Genomic DNA, 26165 nt, shown 5'->3' with positions numbered 1-26165 from the left:
AACAGGTTGGTGGTGATTGTAACAATGTTTCTGTTTGTAGCTGCAAAGCTCTGAAGTCACAACAGGGTCTCTATTATGGAAAGAAACTTCACTACAAAGCAAAGTTTATAAAAGGCGCAATATCAATGCAAGACTTTGTTCTGTGATTAAACACTATGTAGATGGGGTGACATTTGCACTAGTGCTTCAATGCCCTTAAGTCACAACCTTCCCCCTCTCTCTATCCCTTGAGTCTCTTAACTCCTCTTCTTTCATTTCCCCACTCCTCCCACCCTTATACCACTCCTTGCAACACCTCACCCTTTCACTTTTATCCTTCCCACTTCCCCCTCACCTTCATCCCCAAATCCTCCAACCCATCCCTTCCCATCCTTATCCCCACTCCACTGCTCCCAATCTGATCCCTTCCCTTATCCCATGGCTCACCACCCCTCCACCCAGTCCTGCACCCTTCTCCCACCCCATGCAGGAAGGAGTCTTCAACAATTTTGCCCAAGGCCAGGAAGTTTCAAGGCATCAGGTTCAACTTGGGCCAGGAATCCTCCTTCTGAACCTACTGACCTCCTCAGCGGATGAATCAGTGCTCCTCCATGTTGAACAACACATGGAAGAAACATTGGCAGTAGCGAGGCACAGATGTTCCCTGGGTGGGAAATCTTCACTGTCCATCACTACAAGAGCCTTGGACAGAGTTGGCTGAGCCGTAAAGAACATTGATGAGGCACGTAATGCGGCCACCTAATCCTCGAGGAGACTCCCTTCTCCACACTGCTTGTACACTTGGATTCAAATGGCCGAGTTCTTTCACTCTTGACGTGTTCACAGCTAACTGATTTGCAAGGGATAAAGAGTAATTAGCAGACTGTTTTAATCAGCATGGCGGACAGCTGCAGGATGTCGGCATCCCGTCACCTTTCCAGATTTATTGTTGGAGGAGGAGGAGCAGCAGCAGTATTCAACAGTGTTTACTTGCGAAGTCAGTCCGGTGACATCTGTTAATACTCCCTCGTGGTTCTGCAACTTTAACAATAACAGGCACCAACTCTGACACAAAGAGAGTCATTAAGCCTTGCAGCAGCTTCATCCGGAGCTGCCAGGCTCAAGGCGAAGGTGGGAGGGGGGGGTTTGGCACGATGAAAATTGTAGAACAGCACTACGTATGAAGAAAGAAAATGGTGCAAACTGAAGGAGAAGAAAATGAAGAGAAAAAAGGTGAAATGTAAAAAGCTGGGAGTAAGGGGGAGAAAGAGGGAAAGGGGAAAGAGCATAAAATGCCATGCAGAATAGAAAGAAATACTGAGGTCAGGGCACTGACTCATCTGACGAGAAGGGGAGGGAATGGAGAGCTCAACCTGAAGAGAACAGTGCGGGATTAACAACAACAAAAAAAATCAGAGTGTGGAAGATTAAAACATAAATAGTGGAAAAAGGAAGAACTTGGAGGTTGAGCAAGGATAAGGAAAAAAAAAGCAATCACTCAGGAACTTTCGCGACCTCCAAAAAAATGATCTTTGAAATTAATTATTTTATACAAGGAATTTTAAATATTGGAAGATCTTGTAATCAGAATGCAGTGAGTCACTTGGATGGAAACTTGGAGGGATTGGAACCCCATTCCTGGTCACTGGAACTGTAACAATAGCCGTGCCCCCAACGCCAACTGTGCTGCCCCTTTGTGCCACTTTCCTGCACTAACCCTGTATCCCTTGATTCTCTTCATAACCATGAATATACTCAGTGATTGAACCTCCTGGGGGAAGAGTATTGTGAAGATTCACTACCCTCTGGGTGAAAAGGGACCTTTTCTCAGTTCTGAATAACCAACTTTATTAAGGTGACACCCGGAGCTAGACACCCTGGTCCCGTGAAACATCATCCCAGGCCTACACTGCCAAACCTCGTAAGAATTTTATGTTTCCATGGCACCGCCTCGATATAGGCCCAGACAGCTTAATCTCTGCTCACAGCACAAACAGGAAATTAAATATTTCAGCAAAAGTCCAAAAATCCAGATACCAGAAATTTGGGCCACCTAAGAATCCAGACTCACAAACTTTTTTTTGCATTTAGCGGGCTTTTTAATGCATGCAAAACGCCACAGATGTTCAGCGACAACAAGACACCAATACAAGTCATCTCATCATAAAGAAGTTTATTTGTATACTGTATTTTTGATAAAAAATGAACATTTTAAACATTTTTTTATAGTCTGGATTTTAGGATTTTTACTGTAGAACATGCACTCACTCAGCAAAGGCGCCATGTTTCTGCAGGTATGACCATTTTATCCATCTCACCTCTCCAGAGCATCCTTCTTTGCGCATGTAGCTCCTGATGCAAGTCCATATTTTACTCTTTGACAGCATTGCACCCCCCGTGGCCTCTTCAAAATTCTCGTAGCTACCATACATCTTGACAACGCTCTTCATGATTCGTACCGCCTAGAAGAGAAATGAAACTGGGCTGCATTTATCTTCCCGAAGCATTCTGGAGCTAGCCTTGTTTATGGTCTCTTATCTGTTCTAGCATTCCTCTGTAAAATCCCTAAACTCTTATTGAACTCTTCTGTCTATGGGTATTATATTGGCTGTCATACTAAGATCTGTAGACCAGAAGATCTTGCACCCACAGAGTGGTAGATAATAAGTTTTTTTCAGTGGGGCATGTCAGAAAGAAAGCCTTACTACCTTCTAATCATCGGAAGGGAATGAGTCATGATTTTTCTTCCCAATTCCGGCCAACTACACAGCACTGTGTCACAGTACCACAGACGTAGGTTTAATCGTGATCTTGGATGCTGTGTGTGTGGAGTTGGCATTCTCTCACTGTGACTGCATTGCTTTCCTCCAGGTGCTCTGGTTTTCTCCCATGTCCCACAGACTTGCAGGTTGGTAGGTTCATTGACTGTTGCAAGTTGCACTCTGTGTGCAGCTGAGTGATGGAAGCTGGGGAGGTGGGGAGACATCAATGGGAATATGAAGTATAAAATACAAGATTATCAAAGGATTTGTGCAAATGAAGGTGAATACAGACTCACTGGGTTGAAGGGCTTGTTTCTCTGCTATCTCTACGATCCTGTGAATGGGCAAAAGATGTATGCGGCAATCATTACAGAAGTTCACTCATCAATTCAGAGACTGTGTCACAGCCAAGGCTGCACTGAGGCGCTGTTGCACCATTGGCTGGATCACTTTATGGAAAGGACCCAAGTCCTACCTGCCCCTTGGTCCTGCAGATAACAGTTTTCATGACAGCAGTGGTTAAAGAGCAGGAATGTTATTCCAATATTGCGATCCATGCTTTTCCCTCAGCTATTGTCAAAAAAAATTGGACAACTGATTCTCATAGCATAAATATTTGCTCTTTAAAAATCAGCTGTTGTGTGATCCAGAATACAACTGTCACTGCACAATTGTAAACTGCAAAGCTTTTTTTTCAGGTATTCTAGAATTGTAAGTTCTTGCTTTGATAAATGCACAGAGAAAAGAAAAGTTGGATACATTTGAAGGTCAACAATTTTTTTAATGAATTCATGTCCAAAGAACAACTGAGTAAATCATGGAAGATGATGTGAGAAATGAAACTTTCCATTTGTTAGAAACAGAGGTCAAAATTACAAAATTGAAGCCAGAGTCTTTAGACAAGCAATCCTTTAAATACTTTCAAACAAACTAACTTAAAATAATGCAACATTTTATAGAAATTAATACACAAATGCCAGGAGGCAATTTTGTATAAATACTCCATATTTTGATATGAAATAGGAAAAAAGTAGTTGGAAATCAGTAATAAATGTACACTCGCACGCCTGCGCTCACACCCACATGGACACGCACATGCTGAGGTACAGAGAGGTTGTGAGAGAAGTTGAAGTCAAAAGCTAGAGAGGGAGAGGAGGCATTAAACAGGAGCAATTTTTTAAAACGTCCATTTTTCTAAATTTAGGTCGTGCCTACCTCCTTTTGGTTCCACTGTTTCCATCTCTTCTTTACCTACTCCTGTTCTTTACTTCAACTTTCTTCCTCCCTTCCTCGTGATCTCTCCAACTCTGCCACTTTCTGTCCAATTTCCTATCACCTCTTAGCCCCTCTCCAGCTTCTTACTCCCTTGACGTACTTGATATCACCTCTTCCTAAATGGGCCCCCAATTTTCATCTAATGGACACAACGGGACACGCTGAAACCCTTTGGCATCCCATCGTTTGCTCAAGGTTCCAGCATCTGCAGGTTTTGTGTGGCACTTTGAACCTCAGTTCAGAAATGATCAAATCCATGATGATATCAGGGCTGATGAGAGCAAATTAAAATAATCACAGTAAACTGCATTCAATACACCTGGCTATCAATACATTTTAAGCACAGACAGGAAAATTGGATTTACATCACGAAGGACGACAAGTACGAGGATAGAGTATTTAATGAGAATACTAGGACAGGCAGTGGATTTGAGGTGAGGTAGAGACACATCTGGGCTCCCAGAAAACAGGGCCCTCAACAACAAAGTCAGTTTACTCAAGAAAAGGACAAAGGAACCAAAATCTATGGCAGGGACGTAAAATTGTCTCTGAAAGGAAGTCTCCAATTTATCTAGAATAAAGCAGTGAGTAAAGGATAATTTCACACAAATTATAGACATGATGTCAATAACAGATCAATTCCAACTATGTGATCAGCAGGTTTGAATTGACAGGGGAATTACTCCATTTTCTGCATTCTGGTTTGGAATATCATTCTTGCCACATGCAGTCCTGCATTAAGGGCTCATTTACTTTGTGCCTTTAGCCATAATAACAGATTCAGTGAAGTTTCAAGGAATATAACCAAACAAAATTTCACACCAAGCCAGAAAATGAAATAATAGGGCTGATGGCCAAAGAGCTAGTTCGTAAAGAATAGTTTGAAATTCAGGGAGGGACAGATTTAAGGTGGGGGGGGGGGGGGGGCAAAATTAATTGCTCAAGGGGCCCAGGGCAGCTGAAAACAAGACTGACAATGGTGGGACAAATGAAATTGGGCATGCACCTGAGGTCCAAATCAGGCTGTGTGAAGACCTCGCTGGTCTGTAGAGGAAGAGATGGTTGCAGAACTTTGGCTATAGAGAGTTTCAATAAAAATAAGAGAAAATTTATGATTGAATTGAGAGCTAAAGCAGGACAAACAAGTGTAGAGGCAAGAGGTGAACAAAACCTGGGGTAAACTATTAAAGAACCAGCAGACTTTTGGATGAATTGAAGTCTGTGAAGTGTGTCAAGAGTTGGAAGTGAGGCAAGTACGGAAGTTCGAGAAACCAATGTTTAAAACAATAGCTCACCTGTTCGATGAAGCGATCAGAGGCCATGCTGTACTTGCTCATTATACTGCTGCTGAGGGGTTCGGAGTACTCAAACTGAGGATTGTAGGTGTACTTAGATTTGAAAAACGTCTCTTTCTCCTTGTCAACGTTCACTGGTCTCAGTGCCACCAAGAGGCATGGGCTTTTTACAGGGGGTGGTTCCTGTGGGATGTGCCTGGCAATGTGAGGGAGAGATGTGGCATTCCTGATCCTAGCCCGGGGGCGGCAGGAGCCGGCACTGTTCACACTGAATGAGCTTTCACTCCGTCTCATCCAGCTGCACTGTCCGTTGCTAACAAGCCCAGGCCCGGCTACTGATGACCTGTTGACCTTCAGCCTGCAACCCGAGGTCTGGGATATAGTCCTCAACGGAGCCTCCTGCTGGGCAGCGGAGTGGCTGCTCTGTGTCAGAATCCCATTTCTCTCGCTGTTCTTCCTCTCCACCTCTTTGTTCAGTGGTTTAGTTGTGCTGAGTTTCTTGCTGTTCTGAGGCCTGCCCAAAGCCTGTGCTCCTGGATCAAGCACCATTTCTGAAGCTATGAAGTATTGCTGTGGGAAGTTGAACTTAGCCCTCACGTTATTGATCTGCACAATAGAGAAAGAAGCACGGAATCAGTCCTAGAAAGAAACAGACTCTGACTCATAGGGTCTACTCTGACCATCATGCACCCGTAATTATACTAATTCTTTACAGTCTTATTCTCCCCAACTCTTCGCAGACCCTACCACTCATCTATATTTTTAAATGGTAACAGGCTATTTTGGCCTACTGGTCTGTGCCGCCCAATTTACACCCAATTAACCTACACTCCCGATCTGTTTTTGAATGGTGGGAGGAAACTGGAGCCCCCGGGGAAAACCCATGCAGACATGGGGAGAATGCACAAACCCCTTACAGACAGCGCGGGATTCGAACCCCGGTCCTGATACCTGGCGCTGTAAAGGTGTTGCGCTAACCGCAACGCCATCCGTGCCGAGGGCCAATTTACAATGACCAAACGACCCACTAACCAGTATGTCTGAGATGCAGGAGGGAATTAAAGCACCCGCTGGAAACCCATGAAGTCACAGGGAGAAAGTGGAAGCTCTACACAGACAGCACCAGAGGGGAGGATCAAACCCTGTGAGGTTGCAGATCTCCTGGGTAACCCACTGTTCCTCCCTCTGTGTCCTCTACAGATCTTCACGTTTCCTGACAATGTCAGAGGCCACTGGCCACTTGAATCTCTATTAAATATCCTGTAATTATCCCCTCTCATGTGCACGTCAACATATGTCGTAGTTCAAGCTGAGATTAGTTCTGCATGAATCAGACCATATGCCTTATCAGGCCGGAGTTCAATCTTGACCTCTGCTGATCCCCAGATGGAGTGTGCTAATTCTCCTTGTGACTTTCCAAACTTTCTGCATTTGCTCCTGTTTGCTCTCACATCCCAAAGTCTTGTTGTTTCTCAGGTCGATTATGAGTTCAATTCCATTTGGTGGGTGTCTCTGTAATCATTACCATTCTTGAAGAGGATGTGAAGACCAGATTAACATTCAAAATAGCAAAAAAATATGCACCAAAGGCTTCTCTCAATAGCTGGCCATTGTAACGCTTGCTTTATCACCCATCCAATTTTATGAACAGTGGGCGTCAATAGGAGTATAACACTGGACATCACATTTTTTCCAAAAGATTTGCTTCCTAAAAAAAAATTGGGCATCAGAATAGACAACTTCAAGCTGAACACAAAGATCATTTCAGATTTGCTGTATCATGTAGAAAATTGGAGAAACATTGAATTAACTTTTATTAAATTTAGCAGCAGGTTTAATTGCATAATGATGCGGACACATTGCATTAGTTCAACTGACCTAAAAATGTTTTGCTGCTGATTTTTATTTGCACTCAGCATCTGATGCCTCTCATGTCAGTGGGCAACAATAGTCAGGCAGAATTGGTTGATTCCAGTTACCCTGATTCTGCGCTTCCATGGTTGCAATGTCCTGGTGAAACCTTTCACCGTGTCCATCACCGATTGGACTAAGATCAGTGACAAATGCACCAAATGAATTTTCAATGGCATGTGGCATTTCAAGGTTTTACTGCTTGAAGCCCACTTAAAATATGACATAAAATCACAATAATAGGTTACATCTATAAAAATGTGATAGGAATATTTTAAGGTGATTTTTGTGATTAGCAGCTAAAAATCTATAAAACACACCCGAAAGTGTGCGGGAAGCAAGCAAGATCATTGTTGTCCAGTGTAATGAGGCTTGGGATGGGAAACAAATAATAAAGCCAGTCCTTGCCTCAGCTCTGCCAATGCTACCCTGAAGATTCACTGAGTTACACAAATCAGAAATGCCCAACTCAAAGCCTTGACAACTGCCTTTTGCTCCCTGTGGATGATGCGAGACCGACTGAGTTTCACCAGGAATTTTGTTTACTGTACCTAACAACTACCAGATGCAATGGTACATAATGTCAATGATCTTCCTGGATTAGTGATCACCAAAACCAGTCTCAAAGAACATAGCTACTGAGACAAAACACCTGTAATTGCACTCAATCACCTACATGCTAAGGACAACTGCACTCATCCACCGTCAGAGCATAAAATGGGCATTTTCTTGCATTAAAGACAAGGTCTTCAAGGGTTCACCTGACATCCAAAACTGAATCCATGGACTAGTGGGAACCCATGGCAATGGGGCTGAGAGTGAGAGTGATAATGAGTTTATTGACATACACATTGTACAATGTACATATGCCTGAAATTCTTACTTCCTACAGATGAACAGATAAATGGTCCTTCGTGTCTTTTCCCAGAAGGGTCCATAGAAGCTTTAGAAATTGGATAAGCCCTCAGTTAAAAAAAAAATGGCCATATCTGCCTTACCCTCTGCAAGATGTTTAATGGAACATATGGATTAATGTTCCTTCTTGCTGACAAAGATATTGAAATATTTACAGAATTATCAAAGGATAATTCTTTCACCTGTTGCAACCACTGAACCTCATTGTTCCACAAGCAGAATGTTACCAAAAGGCAAGCCAATTGTTGACCACAGATGTAGAATCTCCTGTTACTTTCTCTGATATAGGATGAATGCCTCTTGCCGGTTTCATTTTAGACCAAATGCAGCCTTGTAAAACAACTCAAAAGGCTGCAACCAAATGCATAAGATTAAGTCAATGAGGATATACAATTATTTGGAGGATATACCATTATTGCATGAACTGATTAGTGAGGGTTAACATGGCTTTGCCCATGATAGGTCATGTTTAACCAATCTTATAGAATTTATCAAGGATGTCCTCTTCACTCTGCTACCATCGGGGAAAAGGCACAGGAGCCTAAAGATGAACACTCAGTGGCACAAGGACAGCTTCTTCCCTGCTGCCATCAGATTCCTGAATAATTAATGAACCAGAGATACTGTTTTACTTTTCACGCCCGATTATTTAAATGTTTTTATAGTAATGTCATAAGATGGTTATAACATGAATGTTTGCACTATGATGCAAAACAACAAATTTCATGACTTGTTCATGGCAATAAACCCTAATTCTAATTTTTTTTTTTAATTTTTATTTTTCACACTATGAACCATATTAATCAAAATACACACAAACATTTCCCTCTTGAAAATACGCAGTGACATTTTGTCCCCTTTTCTTCCCTCCCTCCTTCCCACCCCCCCTCCAAACCCATTAAACGTTCAACATATACAATACATTAAACCCATTAAACAATGTCATCACACAATGAAAATAAACAAGAAAATTGTGTCATCTACTTTTATACACTGGGTCAGTTCATTTCGTCTTCTTCTCATTCTATCATTTTAGTGGGAGAGGTCCGTGGCAAGCCCTCTCTGTTGTGTTCCACGTACGGTCCCAAATTTGTTCAAATAATGTGACATTACTTTTTAAATTATATGTTATTTTTTCCAATGGAATACATTTATTCATTTCCATGTACCATTGTTGTACTCTCAGGCTCTCTTCTGATTTCCAAGTTGACATTATACATTTTTTTGCTACAGCTAAGGCTATCATAATAAATCTTTTTTACACTTCATCTAGTTTAAGGCCTAATTCTTTACTTCTTATATTACTTAGAAGAAAGATCTCTGGATTTTTTGGTATGTTGCTTTTTGTGATTTTATTTAATACCTGATTTAGATCTTCCCAAAATGTTTCCACTTTCTCACATGCCCAATTTGCATGTACTGTTGTTCCCATTTCCTTCTTACAACAAAAACATCTATCTGATAATGTTGGATCCCATTTATTTAACTTTTGGGGCGTGATATATAGCCTGCGTAACCAATTATATTATATCATGCGTAACCTCGTATTTATTATATTTGTCACAGTTCCTGAGCATAACTTTTCCCTTATTTCATTTTTTAGCTTTATGTTTAGATCTTTTTCCCACTTTTGTTTGGGTTTATAGCTTATTTCATCATTTTCTTTCTCTTGCAGCTTGATGTACATGTTTGTTATAAATCTTTTAATTATCATTGTGTCTGTAATCACATATTCAAAGCTGCTTCCTTCTGGTAACCTAAGTCTGCTTCCCAATTTGTCCTTTAAGTAGGTTTTCAGTTGGTGGTATGCAAACATTGTACCATGAGTTATTCCATATTTGTACTTCATTTGTTCAAATGATAATAAATTATTTCCCAAAAAACAATTTTCTATTCTTTTAATTCCTTTTCTCTCCCATTCTCTAAAGGAAAGGTTATCTATTGTGAAAGGGATTAGTTGATTTTGCATCAATAATAATTTTGGTAGTTGGCAATTTGCTTTTTTTCCTTTCTATGTGAATCTTCTTCCAAATGTTGAGTAGATGGTGCAGTACTGGTGAACTTCTATATTGCACCAGTTTTTCATCCCACTTATAAAGTATATGTTCTGGTACCTTCTCCCCTATTTTATCTACTCTATCTTGGTCCAATCTGGTTTTTCCCTTGTTTGATAAAAATCTGATAGATATCTTAGTTGTGCTGCTCTATAATAATTTTTTTAAGTTTGGTAGCTGCAAACCACCTTGTTTGTACCATTCTGTTAATTTATCTAGCACTATCCTTGGTTTCCCCCCCCACTTTCCATAAGAATTTCCTTATTATTCTCTTTAGTTCATTGAAGAATTTTCTCTGCTAAGGGAATTGGTAACGATTGAAATAGGTATTGTATCCTTGGGAAGATATTCATTTTAATGCAATTTACCCTTCTTATCAGTGTTAGTGGTAAATCTTTCCAATGTTCTAAGCCATCTTGTAATTTCTTCATTAATGGTTGATAATTTAATTTGTATAGATGGCCTTATCATTTAGTCTAATACCTAGGTATCGGATTGCTTGTGTTTGGCATTTAAATGGTTATTCTTTTCTAAACTCTGTGTAATCTGCATTATTGATTGGCATCGCTTCACTTTTATTTGCATTGATCTTGTACCCCGATATTTCTCCATATTCCTTCAATTTCTTATGTAATTCTTTTATTGATAATTCTGGTTCTGTTAAGTATACTATGATGTCATCTGGAAATAAACTGATTTTATATTCCTCTTTTATTTTTATCCCTTTTATTTTATTTTCTGTTCTTATCAGTTCTGCCAATGGTTCTATTGCTAAAGTGAACAGTGAGGGAGATAGTGGACATCCCTGCCTAGTTGACCTGCTTAATTTAAATTGGTTTGATATATATATCCATTGACTGTCACCTTCGCCATTGGTCCCTTATATAATGCTTTAATCCAATTAATATATTTCTCTGGTAGGTTGAACCTCTGTAATACTTTGAATAAATATCCATTCTACCCTGTCAAAGGCTTTCTCTGCATCTAAAGCAACAGCCACTGTTGCTGTCTTATTTCCTGGTGCTTCATGGATTAAGTTAATGAACTTACAGACATTGTCTGTTGTCCATCTTTTCTTAATAAATCCAGTTTGATGTAGTTTTACTATTTTTGGTACACAGTCGGCTAATCTGTTTGCTAATAGTTTTGCTATTATCTTATAATCTGAGTTAAGTAGAGATATTGGTCTATACGATACTGGTGTTAGTGGATCTTTCCCAGTCTTTGGTATTACTGTAATTATTGCTGTTTTACGTGAATCTGGAAAGTTTTGTGTTTCTTCTATCTGGTTCATTACTTCCAGGAGAGGAGAAATTAATAACTCTTTAAATGTTTTATAGAATTCTATTGGGAGTCCATCCTCTCCAGGCGTTTTATTGTTTGGTAGCTTTTTTAATATATCCTGTATTTCCTCTATTTCAACTGGTTTTATCAATTTGTTTTGCTCCTCTTGCAATTTCAGTTGTTCAATTTTAGCTAGAAACTCATCTATCTTGTCTTCTTTCCCTTTGTTCTCAGTTCAGTACAATTGCTCATAGAATTCCTTGAAGTTTTCATTGATCTCTGTTGGGTTATATGTAATTTGTTTGTCCTTTTTCCTTGATGCCAGTACCGTTCTTTTAGCTTGTTCTGTTTTAAGCTGCAAAGCTAATATTTTGTGCCTTTTTTCTCCTAGCTCATAATACTTCTGCTTTATTTTCATTATGTTCTTCTCTGTCTTATACGTTTGTAGTGTTTCGTATTTTACTTTTTTGTCCGCCAGTTCTCTTCTTTTTGTTGCATCTTCCCTTGTTGCTAATTCTTTTTCTGTACTTATTATTTCCCTTTCCAGCTGTTCTATTTCCCGATTGTAGTCCTTTTTCATCTTAGTTACATAACTTATTATCTGCCCTCTGATGAAGGCTTTCATTGCATCCCATAATATAAATTTATCTTTCACTGATTCCGTATTTATTTCAAAGTACATTTTAATTTGGCGCTCAGTGATTCTCTAAATTCCTGTCTTTTAAGTAGCATGGAGTTTAATCACCATCTAGATGTTCTTGGTGGGATGTCCTCGAGTTCTAATGCTAATAACTGGGGTGAATGATCAGATAACAATCTAGCTTTATATTCCATTTTCCTAACTCTCCCTTGGATATGGGCTGACAACAGGAACAGGTCAATCCTTGAGTATGTTTTATGTCTACTCGAATAATATGAGTATTCCTTCTCCTTTGGGTGTTGTCTCCTTCATATATCCAAAAGTTGCATTTCATGCATTGATTTAACCATAAATTTGGCTACTTTGTTCCTTTTGCTCATCTTTTATCCATCTTTGAATCCAAATATATTCCCCTGTGTATCTACAATCTTCAAAAAAATATCTTGCATAAACTTTTGATCCTCTTCATTAGGGGCATATATATTGACAAATTCCAGAGTTCTGAATATATCTGACACTTTACCATTACATATCTCCCTGCTGGATCTATTATTTCCTCTTCTATTTTGATTGGTACATTTTTATTGATTAATATAACTACACCACTGGCTTTTGAATTATATGATGCTGCTGTTACATGCCCTACCCAGTCTTTCCTTAATTTATTGTGTTCCACTTCAGTTAGATGCGTTTCCTACACTAATGCTATATCTATTTTTTTTCAATAAATTTAATAGTCTCTTTCTTTTGATTTAGTTATATATTTTTTTAATATTTATAGTCATATAGTTCAACATGGCCATCTCATACTCTGTTTACATCTTATTTCCATTTCCTCACCATCACCTTTCCCCTTTTCCCCATTTTCATTTTTTGAACTCAATGTATGACAACACTTCTAAAACATAAAATACTTCAACCACTCCCACATCTAAAATTCCCTTAACCCTAAGTGTTTCCCCCCCCCTCTCTGAGTCACCCCTTGTCCCTTGCCGGGCAACCACAACTCCCCTCTCCATTCGGACTGTGAACCCATTCACAAGTGTCAGCTGATTTCGCAGTGACTGTTATTCTCTCCCACCCAACCCCCTCCAGAAAAGACTTTTATCTTCACATTAAAACAAAGCTCCCCCTCTTTTCTTCTCTTTTTCTTTTTGTTAAACTCCCTCCTCTTTCCCCCCCCCCCACTTATTTCCCTTTTAGTTTCTTACTTATACATTATTTTTACATCTTTATATGTAGTTTATTGTTGTTTTTGTTACATCTCCTCATCTCTCTTTCTGTCTTCCAGGCGTTCTGCAAATTCTCTTGCTTTCTCCGGATCCGAGAACAGTCTGTTTTGCTCCCCCGGGATAACTTTTTTAAGTACTGCTGGATATCTTATCATAAATTTATAACCTTTTTTCCATTGGATCGATTTTGCTGTGTTAAACTCCTTCCTCTTCTTTAGGAGCTCAAAATTTATGTCTGGGTAGAAAAAAAATTTTTTGACCTTTGTACTCCAGTGGTTTTTTGTCTTCTCTAATTTTATTCATTGCCTTCTCCAATATATTTTCTCTTGTCGTGTATCTCAGAAATTTTGTCGTGACTGTGGTTTCGGGGCTAATGTTCTGTGTGCCCTTTCTATTTCCATTCCTTCCTGTATTTCTGGCATTCCCAGGACTTTTGGGATGCATTCTTTTATAAATTCTTTCATATCTTGGCCTTCTTCATCTTCCTTTAGGCCCACTATCTTTATATTGTTTCGCCTACTATAGTTTTCCATTATATCCATCTTCTGAGCTATCAACTCTTGTGTTTCTTTAACTTTGTCACTTTCATCCAATTTTCTTTTTAAGTCGTTCACTTCCATTTCTACCACCATTACATGTTCTTCCACATTTTCTAATCCTTTCCCTACATCTGTTATGACCAGCTCTGTTCTACTCACTTTTTCTTCTGTACTTTTCATTTTTTTCATTTCACTAAATTCTAGTGTCAGCCATTCTTTTAATGCTTTCATTTGTTCTTGAAAAATGTTTTTAATCTATATACTGTCTATTCATTTTACCTTCTATTCCTCTGTGCAGAGCTTGGTGTTCTTCTTTTTCTTCTGTGTCTGCCCTTGGGTTTGTGTCTTCTACTTCTCTTCCTTGTATCTGTGTCTCTTCTGACTTTCTTGTTGAGCTGCTCGTCTCAGTTTGTTGGGGTTTTTTTCATGGCTTCTTGATGTTGGTCCTCTTCTTCTGAGTTGGTTATCTGTTGGGCCTCCTGCTTCTGTTTTTCTTTCTCATCCCTCCCTTTCCTGTTGCTTTCTTTTTCTTCCAGCTGGGAGCTCTGCTGTCGGGCATCTCTCAGCTGTTCGTGCTGTGGAGTTTAACTCCACAGCTGGTCCCCCCTCCCGTTGGTGTTCTCCTTGTCCTCTGTTTGGCTCAGTGAGCCATTTTTGCAGTCCCGCGGTCGGTAGGTCACCACCCTGCAGGGTCTCCACTAACCTCGGGGAGCGGGTCTTTCCACGGTGGGTTCTTGCTTTTTCGTGCAGGTAAGGCCTTCTCCTTTCTCTTCCGGCGTCTTTCCTTTTTTCCACGTTGTTTTTGTTTTTTTTCTTAGGTGTCATTTTATTTCTTTTCTCCATACCTTTATCTTTTACTTGTTGTGTTCTGTGTATCTGGGGCTTTGCTTTTCCTTCATTTTTTTCTTCTTTTCTGGAGAGGGATGGTATTCTCCTACCACCCGCTACTCCATCACGTGACTCCTCCCTGATTCTAATTCTGAGGTTACCAGGGAAGTTGATGAAGGAAAGGCTGTGCATGATGTCTACATGGACTTTAGTAAGGTCTTTGACAAGGTCCCACATGAGAGGTTAGTTAGGAAGGTTCAGACACTAGGTATTTATGGTGAAGTAGTGAACTGGATTCAACAATGGCTGGACAGGAGAAGCCAAAGAGTAGAGATGGATAATTGCTTCTCAGACTGGAGGCCTGTGACTAGTGGTGTAACTCAGGGACCATTTTTGTTTGTCATCTATATCAATGATCTGGATGATAATGTGGTAACTTGGATCAGCAAGTTTACAGATGATGCTAAGACTGTGGACAGTGAAGAAGCTTTTCAAAGCTTGCAGGGGAATCTGCTCCAGATGGAAAAATGGGCTAAAAAAAATGGCAGATGGAATGTAATGCAGACAAGTGTGAGTTGTTGGATTTTGGAATGACAAACCAAGAAAGGACATACAATGTAAATGGTGGGACACTGCGGAGTTCAGTAAAATAGAGGGATCTGGAATACAGATACAAAATTCCCTGAAAGTGACATCAGAGGTGGATAGGGCTGTAAAGAGAGCTTTTGGCACATTGGCCTTAATAAATCAAATACTGAGGACAGGAGTTGGGATTTTATGATAAGTTGTGTAAGACATTGGTGAGTCCATATTTGGAATAATGTGTGAAGTTTTGGTTACTTAACTACAGGAAAGATATCAATAAGATACAAAGAGTATAGAGAAGATTTACTAGGATGTGCCTGGACTTCAGAGACTGAGTTACAGGGAAAGGTTAAATACATTAGGACTTTATTTCCTGGAGTGTAGAAGAATGAAGGGAGATTTGATTGAGGTATTTAAAATTATGAGGGGGATGGACAGAGTAAATGTAGGTCAGCTTTTTCCACTGAGGGTAGGTGAGATACACAAACCAGAGGACATGGGTTAAGAGAGAAAGGGGAAAGGTTTAGGGGGAGCATGAGGGGGGAACTTCTTCAAACAGAGCATGGTGGGAGTGTGGAATGAGCTGCTAGCTGAAGTGGTGAATGTGGGCTCAATTTTAACATTGAAGAAGAATTTGGACATGGTTGGGAGAGGTATGGAGAGCTATGGACTGGGTGCATGTCAGTGGGACTAAGCAAAGAAAATGGTTTGAAACAAACTAGAAGGGCCAAAGGGGTCTGTTCCTGTGCTGTATGGTCCGATGGTTCCGTGAGAAGTTGTTAAGTTCAGCAGTCAGAATTTGGTCAAAGCGGCAGAAGGAAAGATGGGGAGTTGCATACCAATGCTAAATCACCAAGGCATAAAACTGGGGCACCAGGACACATTCCCACTCCAGATTTGGAGATGAAAACTGCCTTCTGTGTTGCTTAAGTTTAAATGCTTCTTCTATTCTTATGTATCTGTGTGCGGGTGGATGGTGGGTGGGAGGAGGGCAGGACCTCATTGAGTTTTTACATCTCAAACCCATTCCCCAGAGGCTGATGGAGAAGCTGTCCTCACTGGGACTCAAACCCTTCTTTGTAACTGGATTCTGGACTTCCAAATGGAAAGACCATAGTCTGTCTGGGTCGATAGCAGAATGTCGAGCACCGTCACAATAAGCATTGTCGCACCTCAGGGCTGTGTGCTCACCCCGTTCCTGTTCACTCTATGGACCCATGGCTGCATCACCAGATCCAGCTCCCACAGAGTCATCAAGTTTGCAGATGACACATCAGTCATCAGCCACAACCATGAGTAACACTGCAGAGGAGAGGTGGAAAATCTTGTGAAATGGTGCAAGAGTCACAACATGGACAAGATGAAGGAGATGATCATGGACTTCAGGAGGACCAGGAATGACCATCCTCCAGTACACATCAACAACTCTGTTGTGGAGAGAGTGGAAAGCACCAAGTTCCTGGGAATTCTGTAGGTGCTCTATCGAGAACGTCCTGGCCGGCTACATCACAGTGAGATATGGTTGCTGCAGAGAAATGGATCGCAGGTCAATCCACAGGATCATAAGAGTGGCAGAGGATCATGGGAGTCTTCCTGCCTCCCATCGATGTGATCTACTGGGATCAATGTCTGAAGAAGGTGTGCAAAATCATTCCACCCTGCACACAGCATTTCAGCTGCTCCCTTTGGAGAAAAGATGCAGGAGGATCAGAGCCAGCACCACCAGGCTGAGGAACAGCTTCTTCCCACGGGCAGTGAGAATGGTGAATGACCAAAGGAACTGCTCACACTGACCATCCGAGACACTCATATTCATGGAACAATATTTATTTGTATAAATGAAATACTTGTTCTGCATATTTATTCTTTGTATGTGTGTTACATCTGGTTGTGTGTCTGGGTATTTGCACCAAGGACTGGAGAATGCTGTTTCATCAGGTTGTACTTGTGCAATCAGATGGCAATACACTTGATGGCGTCTGTTCATTCTATTCGGCCACGTCGCTTTTCGATACCCTCTCCACTTAGTCAAAGCAGCTTTCCTGCAAAAACCAAAGGGGTGTGGACAAAGTGGAACTGTTCAGTGATCTGCAACTTGGTCATTTGTCAGGTTGACAGACAACTCAGCCAAATCATAATTCCACAGAGAGTTTAAGTAGAAGCCATGCATCTGATGTTAAAGGAACTGAAATTCATACTTGATGGAATGGGAAGAAATCAGCTCCCACGGACCTCAGAGAGTAAAACCAAGGCAGTGCAATAAAAATAGATGTCTGCTATGCCTGTCAGTGTTTCACAGCATCTGCTCTCAGATTAATTGAAATTCACAGCACTCAGGGAACCCATTTGGCCCATGGTGTCCATGCCAATCTAAATGGTCTCCCACTTCTTGGCGTGGAACCCAGCAGGTCATGGGTCTTTGAAGTAGTCATCAAAGCACTACTTAAAATGTGGGCAGGGTTCCTCCCTCCATTTCCCTTTCAACCAATAATGACTTGAACCCCACCACTCTCTGAATGAAGCAAGTCCCCCTCTAACCTATCCATAATTACTGTCCTCTCTACCAACTTGTGTCTAGATCTAGCACAACTTTACACACCACAGTTCAATCAACAGCAACAACCAACCTGCCGGAGGAAGTCAGCGGGTCAAGTAGCACAAGTATACACAAAATCAAGCAAATCCTTTGAGCAGCTTAGAGGATGCAAGAGTTCAGGTAAGAGGGAAATAAGGAGGGCTAGGAGGGGGTATGAGATGGCTCGTGCAGATAAAGTTAAGGAGAATCCCAAGGGATCTATTGAAGCAAAAGAGTAACTAGGAAAAGAAAAGGGACCTTTAAAGATCAACAACAATGTGGTCCTTAACAATTATTTCTCATCTATAGAGAAAGACATGGAGGCTTGGGAAGTAAACTGCAATATCTTGGAGAGTCCGGGTGATGAAGATGAAGTGGAGGTCTCAAAATACATGAAGATAAATCCCTGGCAAGCGCATCAAAGGACATTTTGGGAAGCAAGGGATGAAAGTGCAGGAGCCCTGGCAGAGATATCTGCATTATTGTTGGGCGTGGGTGGCTAATGTTGTGCCTTTATTTTTTTTAAACTTCAAATGTAAACCTGGCAACTACAGGCCAGTGGGTTTGACAGCAGTCTTGTGACAAGTGGTGTTCCGCAGGGATCAAAAGTGCAAAGGTTTCTTTTATTATCACATTATAATGCATTAAAAATGTAATATACATAATAAACCACCTTTTGAAGCCGTAAAGCAAAAAAAAAGCTGTCATGAGCATTACAGTAGGAGAAAGAGAATTCCTTCAGAGATACCGAGTGTTGCCTGCAGAACTCCCATAGTCTCTGCAGCCGCCCAGATTCCAGTTCAAACCATCAGCAGCCCAAGCTCCAGATCCAAATCTCCGACACAATCAGGAAGCCTTCAGCACCTGAGGGCCTTCCAGAATTCTTCTTTCCCTCAGCACTCTCCTGAATGCCTGGGTTGCACGAATTGGTCGCCAGCAGCCCTGCAGCCTGTGTGGGTTCTTCAACCACATGTCGGCACCAGCCCACAGCCGGTGTGAGTCCTTCGACGGCAGGTTGCCAGCAATTCAAAGCCCATGTGGGTTCTTCAGCCGCTAAGACCCTCGCTGGTCCGCTGTGGTGGTCACCGTCCTATAGCATCGACTCCTTAGCTGCTGCTTCTTAATAAATGTTCTAATTTCTGATGCCCCATGCCAGTCCAGGGAGTCTACAACCCCTCGTGACATGCTGCCCAGCACAAGTGCCCCCACCTTGGGCACAGCCACCTTGGTTGCTATGGTGATGTTTCCTCCGTTGTATATAGTTATCATTGTCGGTTGTATATATGGAACTGACCCGCCCACAGATGACTCCTCCCCCGTGGTCCTGGGCCATAAAGGTTGAGCCACCTTTCCCTTGCCGTCATTCCTATCCTGGGATCCGGGCCAGCAAGGTTCTTCTGTGTATTAAAGCCTATTGATTCCTCAGCTTGTCTCTGTGGTTACTGGTAGTGCCCTACAGTTGCATGATTTTTTTTAAAATACAGTTGGCCTCTGCATGGAGCCATCAGCATTTGGACTGTGTGGTAAGGCCCTGGGGAGCAGCGCTGTGTTTTCACTCCCCACAGGTCTAGCAATGTTGCCATAGTGTTTTAGTTTGAAAAATCCAGACCTGAGCAAGCAAAGGCAGCATTAGGACTGGGTCCCCAGTGCTGGGGGCCACTGTTGTTCAGCATCTACTTTAACCACTTGGATGACAAGTTAGATAGCAAGGTTATTAAGCTTGTGGAAACACCAGAATTAGTGGAATGCTGGACAGTGAAGGTGGTTATCTGAGGTTACGACAGGATCTGGACGACCTGGGAAAGTGGGCCAAGGAATGGCAGGTGTAAGGTGTTGCAGTTACATAGGCTGGTGATGAAGATTATCAGCTCTTGTCAGAGCAATGACATGGAAATGGTAGAAGTAGGGACAATTTTGACAGGTACATGGCTAGAGAGGGTTTAGCGGGATTAAGGCATATACAAGCAAATGGAATGCCTGGAGAAATTGGGTTGAAGGGCCTGTTTCGGTGCTGCAGAGTTCTATGACCATGCATTCATACTTCTGATCAATCAAGCCTTTTCCATTAGAAATTCATGATCTTGATGCTCATTATCATACTCCCCAATCAATCCATCTTCCCAAGTTTTGCAATATAACAAATCTTCCAACCTTTCTGCATCCTCTCCAAAATACTGAGATCATTCCTACAACACAGTGCTCAGACCCAACAGTACTCCAGCTGCAACCTAATGGGCCTTTCCAAATGCTTAGCACAACTTTGCTTTTGTTTTCTCTGATGCTATTCATAGAGCTAAGCATCCTATATTTTCAGTTTGTGCAGTCTTCTCAGAATTATCCTGCCACCTGCGTGTACAACTCGCTTTATTTCTTTTTACAAAACCCTTAAAATGACATTTAGTACACGTTGGCTTTCCTCATTCTCGCTACATCACACTTGTATGCCTAAATTATATCCCCTTCATTGTTTATATTCCTCAGTTTTGAAAGAACTGGAATTTCAAACCATTCCCTACAGGAAATTGCTTCATTTCCTTTATGTCCAAAAAAAATACTTCCTTAACGAAAGTCTGCAGACACCATGGTTGAAGTCAAAACACAATTGTGGAGAAGCTCAGCAGGTCAAATAGTTCACAGATAAAGATACATAACCAACGTTTCACATATAGACAAAATGTGGGCAGCCCGCCTGAACAAAATGGTAGGTGGGGAGGGGCAGGAAGTAGTTGGTGGATAAGGGAGGGAGTGGTAGGTAGTACTAGTAATACCTGGTAATAAAAAACAGTACAGGGTTGAACCTCTATTATCTGGCACTCTGTGGTCTGGCAACTCCCATGGTCCAGCACATTTTGAATCTGCTGCCATTAGTACAAACTCTTTACAGACATCACGGGACTCAAACCCCAGTCCCAATCGCTGGCGCTGTAAAGGTTGAATCTGCTGTGAATGGAGAATGGTCTTGCAGAAACTGGAGAGACCGATGTTAATGCCATGCAGTTGGAGAGTAGCCAGGCGGAATATTAGATGCTCTCCTCCAATTTACAGGTGGTCCCGGTTTGGCAGTACATGAGACCATGGACAGACATGTGGGTGTCAAAATGGTCGGCCACTGGGAGATCCCCATCAAATGATGTCAACAAGGCGAAGGTGCTCATTGAAGCGATCTCCCAGTCTGCCTTCAGTCTCTCCAATATAGAGAGGGTCACAATGGGAGCACCAGATGCAGTGGATGACTCCCACAGATTCACAAGGGCGGTGTTGCTTCCTTGGTAGCATTGTTCGGGGCCCCGAATACTGGTGAGGGAGGAGGTGTGGGAGCAAGTGTGGCACTTCGTATGGACACAGGTTAAGATGTCTAGCGGATAATCAATAGGGAAGGGATGAGTGGACGAATGAGTTAAGGAGAAGGCAGCAAGAGGAAGATGTGACTGGTGGTGGGATCATGTTGTAGGTGACGTAAATTGTGGAGGTTAATATCTTGAATGTGGAGGCTGGTGGGGTGGTAGGTGGGGACAAGGGGAATCCTGTCCTTGTTGTGTCTAGAAGCAGAGGGCAGCTACAACTTGCCTGCAAACTTGCTGTCCCCCTCTATTTGCTGACTAAAATGAATGGACACAGTCTCATTAACACTTGTGTAGCTTCTTAATTCCAGCCATGTCCATCCTGACTGAGCTATTAAACATTGATCGATGCAGCCATTTCTGTCCCTCCAAGTTCTTTTAAATAATGAAACCAGGAATATCATGCACTTCAATTGTACATCAAGATTTCCCACAGAATAATTGTGCAGATAGCCTGTAGTCTGCAGCAGCAGTATGGTGAGGATATTGAACTATTCGAGTCTTATGACTTGTAGAGCACAGAAATAGGCCCTTCAGTCCAACATGACCATGCCTGACAAAGGGCTGTGGCTCTTTATGTGGTGCATTATTAGACAGAATCAGACACACACAAGGTAAAGACTGAACAGGCTTTAATCCACAAAAACCTCCACAGAGCCAGGCTGGCTGTGGCTGCAGCAACTCAGTGGGAGGACTCGGGAGGCTGGCACAGGCTTATAATCCCGGAGGGTGATTGACACCTGACTGGGTGGGGCTTGATCCATTCAGCTTGATCCATTCAGGACAACTGATTGGCAGCCAGCCAGGTGTTGTCCTGTCCCCTTACACTTCTTCAGGAACAGAGGTTGCCCCCTGCAGTAGGCTGGTGGTGTACCACCACACTTTACTTCCTGTGGATGTTGTCTGACTTGCTGAGTTTCTCCAGTACATTGGAGTATTACACACTCGACCCCAGCATCTGCAGATTTTCTTATTTAGATCCATGCCAACCTGAGCCTGCTTGCATTTATTCCATATCCATTTATTTCCTATCCAATGATCTACTGCAGTTTCTCCAGCACTTTTATAAATTGCCATTCATTAGAGCTAATTGATCTCCAGACCACTTGTTGGAGACCGGAACTGGAAAAGTGTGGCATGGAATGAGGTGAAGTGCAAGGAACAACATCAGCAAATAGATTCCAAGGAAGTGTAAAAGGGGAACAAATAGTTAGAAATGTGTGTGGGTGCATGAAGATGCAAACTCAGAAACTAAGGGTCCACATTTCAGAATGGAGAGGCCAATTCAGGTGACATTGGGCTCCCTCCCCCTCCCACCCCAATCGAATGCAGAAAGCCCTGAGCCAAGCGTACACGAGAACATACAAAATATGCAATCAGGCCTTGTATGAAGCACCACCCTGGAGACATTAATTAGAAGGGCGTGTATATTGTAGAAGCACAGCTCAATAGAGCTGGAAACGAGAAGAATTTTGTAAGTTTTTAAGATGATATACAAGATGAGTAACTGAGTTCTGGCATGATAGAACAACAAACCAAAATATTTGTAACTATTACAGAAAAAATGCAGATGCAAAAAGTGGACACATGCATATTGTTCACAGTGTGACAAATGACATTACAAGGATCTTGGTGTGCACTTATTACATGCTCCCTCAATGAAAATGCTGTCCCTGAGGATCATAAACTCTAACTGCTGTTAACTCAGCATCATTCAAGCTAGAGTTTAGATTTTTCTTTAGAATAGAGATGAGAATTTATTTTCACCTGCAACAATGTCAATAAGGGAACAAACTCAAGAGTCCAAGCACTCCCCCTAAAAAACTCTAAACTTAAAATGTGGTTGAAGATAAAGATAATAGAGCTGAGCCAAGAGTCAACAAAGACATCTAAAAAAAGGAGGCAGATGTGAATGCAGAGGTGGGAGAAAATGTTGACAACAAGAATACTGCTACTTCCAAATAACAAATTTTGTGACACAATCAGAACAATAAAACCCAACTCTGATTCTGATTCCTCTTCAGGGGCGAGTTGCTGATCTCAACACACCCCTCAGTCTGCTTCTTACTTGGCTTCATGCATTTCTAACAGTGCTTTACCTCCAACTCTAAATGCTATTGTGTAACATTTCAGCAACATTGAGACCAAGGATTCTTACATCCCTTCTTTTATTGGCTTAGTTGGCCTATCTGTAATTACACCGAGACTCATTGCATCCACTAATGTAGACAGACTCGAGCATCGTTTCATAGCATGGGTAAGTTTCAGTTTATCTAATGTCACATCGCAGGCATCTATTTTTAACCCTCAGAGGAAGGGTTCTTTATCTCTCTGCTGCCATTATGCTCACCCCTATTTTTGCTGGTCTGCTAGAACTGGAGTTAAAAGTAGGAAGTTTCTATTTGTGGCATGATGCCCAGTGCCCTGCGCCTGACCTCCACTACCACACATCAACATCTGCCAATCCCGAGCTGTTATATTTATATTTTAAGAAATAATTGCTCTGATGGGGTTACATCTCCAATCTTTCTTTTATACGCACCATTACCACCAAAGAAAATAAATGCATATTGCATGGGGAGTCAGACACGTGAGCTCCACAAAATGGTGAGCCTGCCTACCCCTAGTGTTTCAACGTTAAGTTTACTGCCACATATACTTGGTACAGCGAGAAGGGTCCGCTTCTCAAGCTTGCCAGAAAATCTAACAAGCACGCAAAGAGCGCATTTAGATGTGTAGTATTACAATGAAAGATCATTTAGTAGCTAGCAAGGACAGCATGAGATCAGTGAGTCTCAGAATGACAACATTGGTCTTTGGGACTACACCAAGTTGCAGTGTATCTAAAATGGTAGGCAGATATTGTTATACCCAGAAGGGAAAAGCAAATTCTAGCCTCACTGATGCTCTCCTAGGCCAGGGAATCAGGACATCCATGCAATTTGGGGGAAGATCAAGTTCCGAGCTGCTCTCCGCACATTCCCTGCTACTTGTGGAACCAGTGTCAGTCATTTCCTGGCTGGAAGCGGACTGAACCTGGACAGTAGAAAGCAGAGCTTATACTACACTGAGAGATTGGGTGGCTCCATCCAAGAGTCTATTGCTCTTTAATGGTCCCAACTTCCTAGTACAGCGGTGACAAGGCATTGACCAATACATGGGTCCCATTCTGGTGTTGTACTGTTCAGTGTCTGCTGAGAGGAAAAGTTGAGTACCAACCTCCACTCAGAGAGCTGCAGGAGCCCTTCTAACTTTTCTCAAAAATCAAAATTTATTGACATGAACAAGTCATGAATTTCAATGATTTGTGGCAGCATCACAGTGGAAACGTTCATATTATAACCATCTTACAACACTATAAAAATAATAGTGCACAAAAAGTAAGGCAGCATCTTTAGTTCATTGATGATTCAGGAATCTGACGGTGAAGGGGAAGAAGCTGGCCTTGTGCCACTGAGTGCTCGTCCTTAGGCTCCTGTACCTCCTTCCCAATGGTAGCCGAGTGAAGAGGGCATGGCCTGGGTGGTGGGGGTCTTTGAGGACAGAGGCTGCTTTTTTATGACACTGCCTCATGTAGAAATTCTCGATGGAGTGAAGTCTGGTGCCTGTGATGTCACAGGCTGAGTTAACAAGGCCCAGAAGTTTATTCTTGTCCTGAGATTTGGTGCCTCTGTACCAGGCAGTGATGCAACCAGCCAGAATGCTCTCCACAGTACATCTGTAGAGGTTTGAGAGTTTTCAGTGGCATACCTAATCTCCTCAAGCCTTCTTTGTGATTGCATCAACATGGAGGCTCCAAGACAAATCACCCAGGAATTTGAAGTTCTTGGCCCTCTCCACTACTGAGCCCTTGAGGACTGGGTATTGTTCCTCTGACTTCCTCCTGAAGTCCACAATCATCTCCTTGGTTTTGCTAACGTTAAGCTCAAGATTGTTGATGTGACACCACTTGAAGAGTTGATCCATCTCCTTCCTGTACGCTTCTTCATTGATGTTTGTGATTCCGGTGATAACTGTGGTATAATTGACAAACTTGTAGAGTGCATTGGAATTGTGTCTAGCCACACAGTCGTGGGTGTAGAACAAAGAGAGCAGTGGGCTAAGCACGCATCCTTGGGGTGCGCCTGTGTTGATAATCAGTGAGGAGGAGACATTGTTTCCACTTCGTACTGACTGTGATCTTCAGAGGTATTTAGTCACATTGGTCAGCATGTCAAGGTCTTCCACGTACATCTGATGCACATTCTTCATTTGCTGAAATTCTCACTGGAAGATCCAGTGTGTGACCTCACCTCTGAGGAGATGGTGCATGATATAACTTTTCTGATTGGGCAATGTATAAGCAATGTCTTCTGGGCATCTCAGTACATCAGAATCAGACTTTATTGTCATAAGCATGTCATGAAATTCATTGTTTTGTGGCTTTGTTATAAAATATTATTATAAAATTACATTTAAATAAATTAGGAGAAAGTGAGGTAGTGTCTGTAGTTCATTGTCAATTCAGAAATCTGATGGCGATGGGAAAGAAACTGTTTTTGTTCCATTGGACGTGTCTTCAGACTCCTGTACCTCCTTCCTGATTAAAGCAATGATAAGAGTGGTGAGGGTCTTTAAGGATAGAAGCAGCTTTTCAGAGACACTGCCTCTTGTAGATGTCCTCGATGGTAGATGCCCACGATGGCGCGGCCAAGTTCACAACTCTCTGAAGCCTTTTCCTTGTCCCGTGCATCGACACCTCCATCAGAATTCTCTCCACGCTATCTGGTAGAAATTTGCAAGAGTCTTTGGTGACATACCAAACCTCCTCAAACTCCTCATGAAGTATTGCCCCTGTCCAGCCTTCTATGGAGGCCCCAGGACAGATACTCAGGAATTTGAAGTTCTTACCCTTTCCACTGCTGATCCCTCGATGAGGACTGGGTTGTGCTCTCCTGATTACCCCTTCCT

General features: G+C 41.9%; 1 protein-coding gene across 11 annotated transcripts in view; it reads right to left on the bottom strand.

Moving 5' to 3' along the window:
- Window positions 1-26165, bottom strand: part of LOC138744615 (microtubule-associated tyrosine carboxypeptidase 1-like) — a 115946-nt gene that overhangs the window by 38903 nt on the left and 50878 nt on the right. For 10 of the 11 annotated variants that reach the window (XM_069901034.1, XM_069901029.1, XM_069901032.1 and 7 more), the window contains 2 exons: window positions 5312-5917; window positions 2298-2441 (listed from right to left, as the gene is read on the bottom strand). In XM_069901034.1, the coding sequence (XP_069757135.1) occupies window positions 2298-2441; window positions 5312-5917 (750 nt within the window). The remainder of the gene's footprint in view (window positions 1-2297; window positions 2442-5311; window positions 5918-26165) is intronic. The other variant, XM_069901038.1, reaches the window with a different exon arrangement.

This window comes from Narcine bancroftii, chromosome 10 (assembly GCF_036971445.1).
Source record: "Narcine bancroftii isolate sNarBan1 chromosome 10, sNarBan1.hap1, whole genome shotgun sequence".
Taxonomy (NCBI): Eukaryota; Metazoa; Chordata; class Chondrichthyes; order Torpediniformes; family Narcinidae; genus Narcine; species Narcine bancroftii.
Note: the sequence above shows the minus strand (reverse complement) of the source record. Positions and strands in the feature narration are given on the sequence as shown.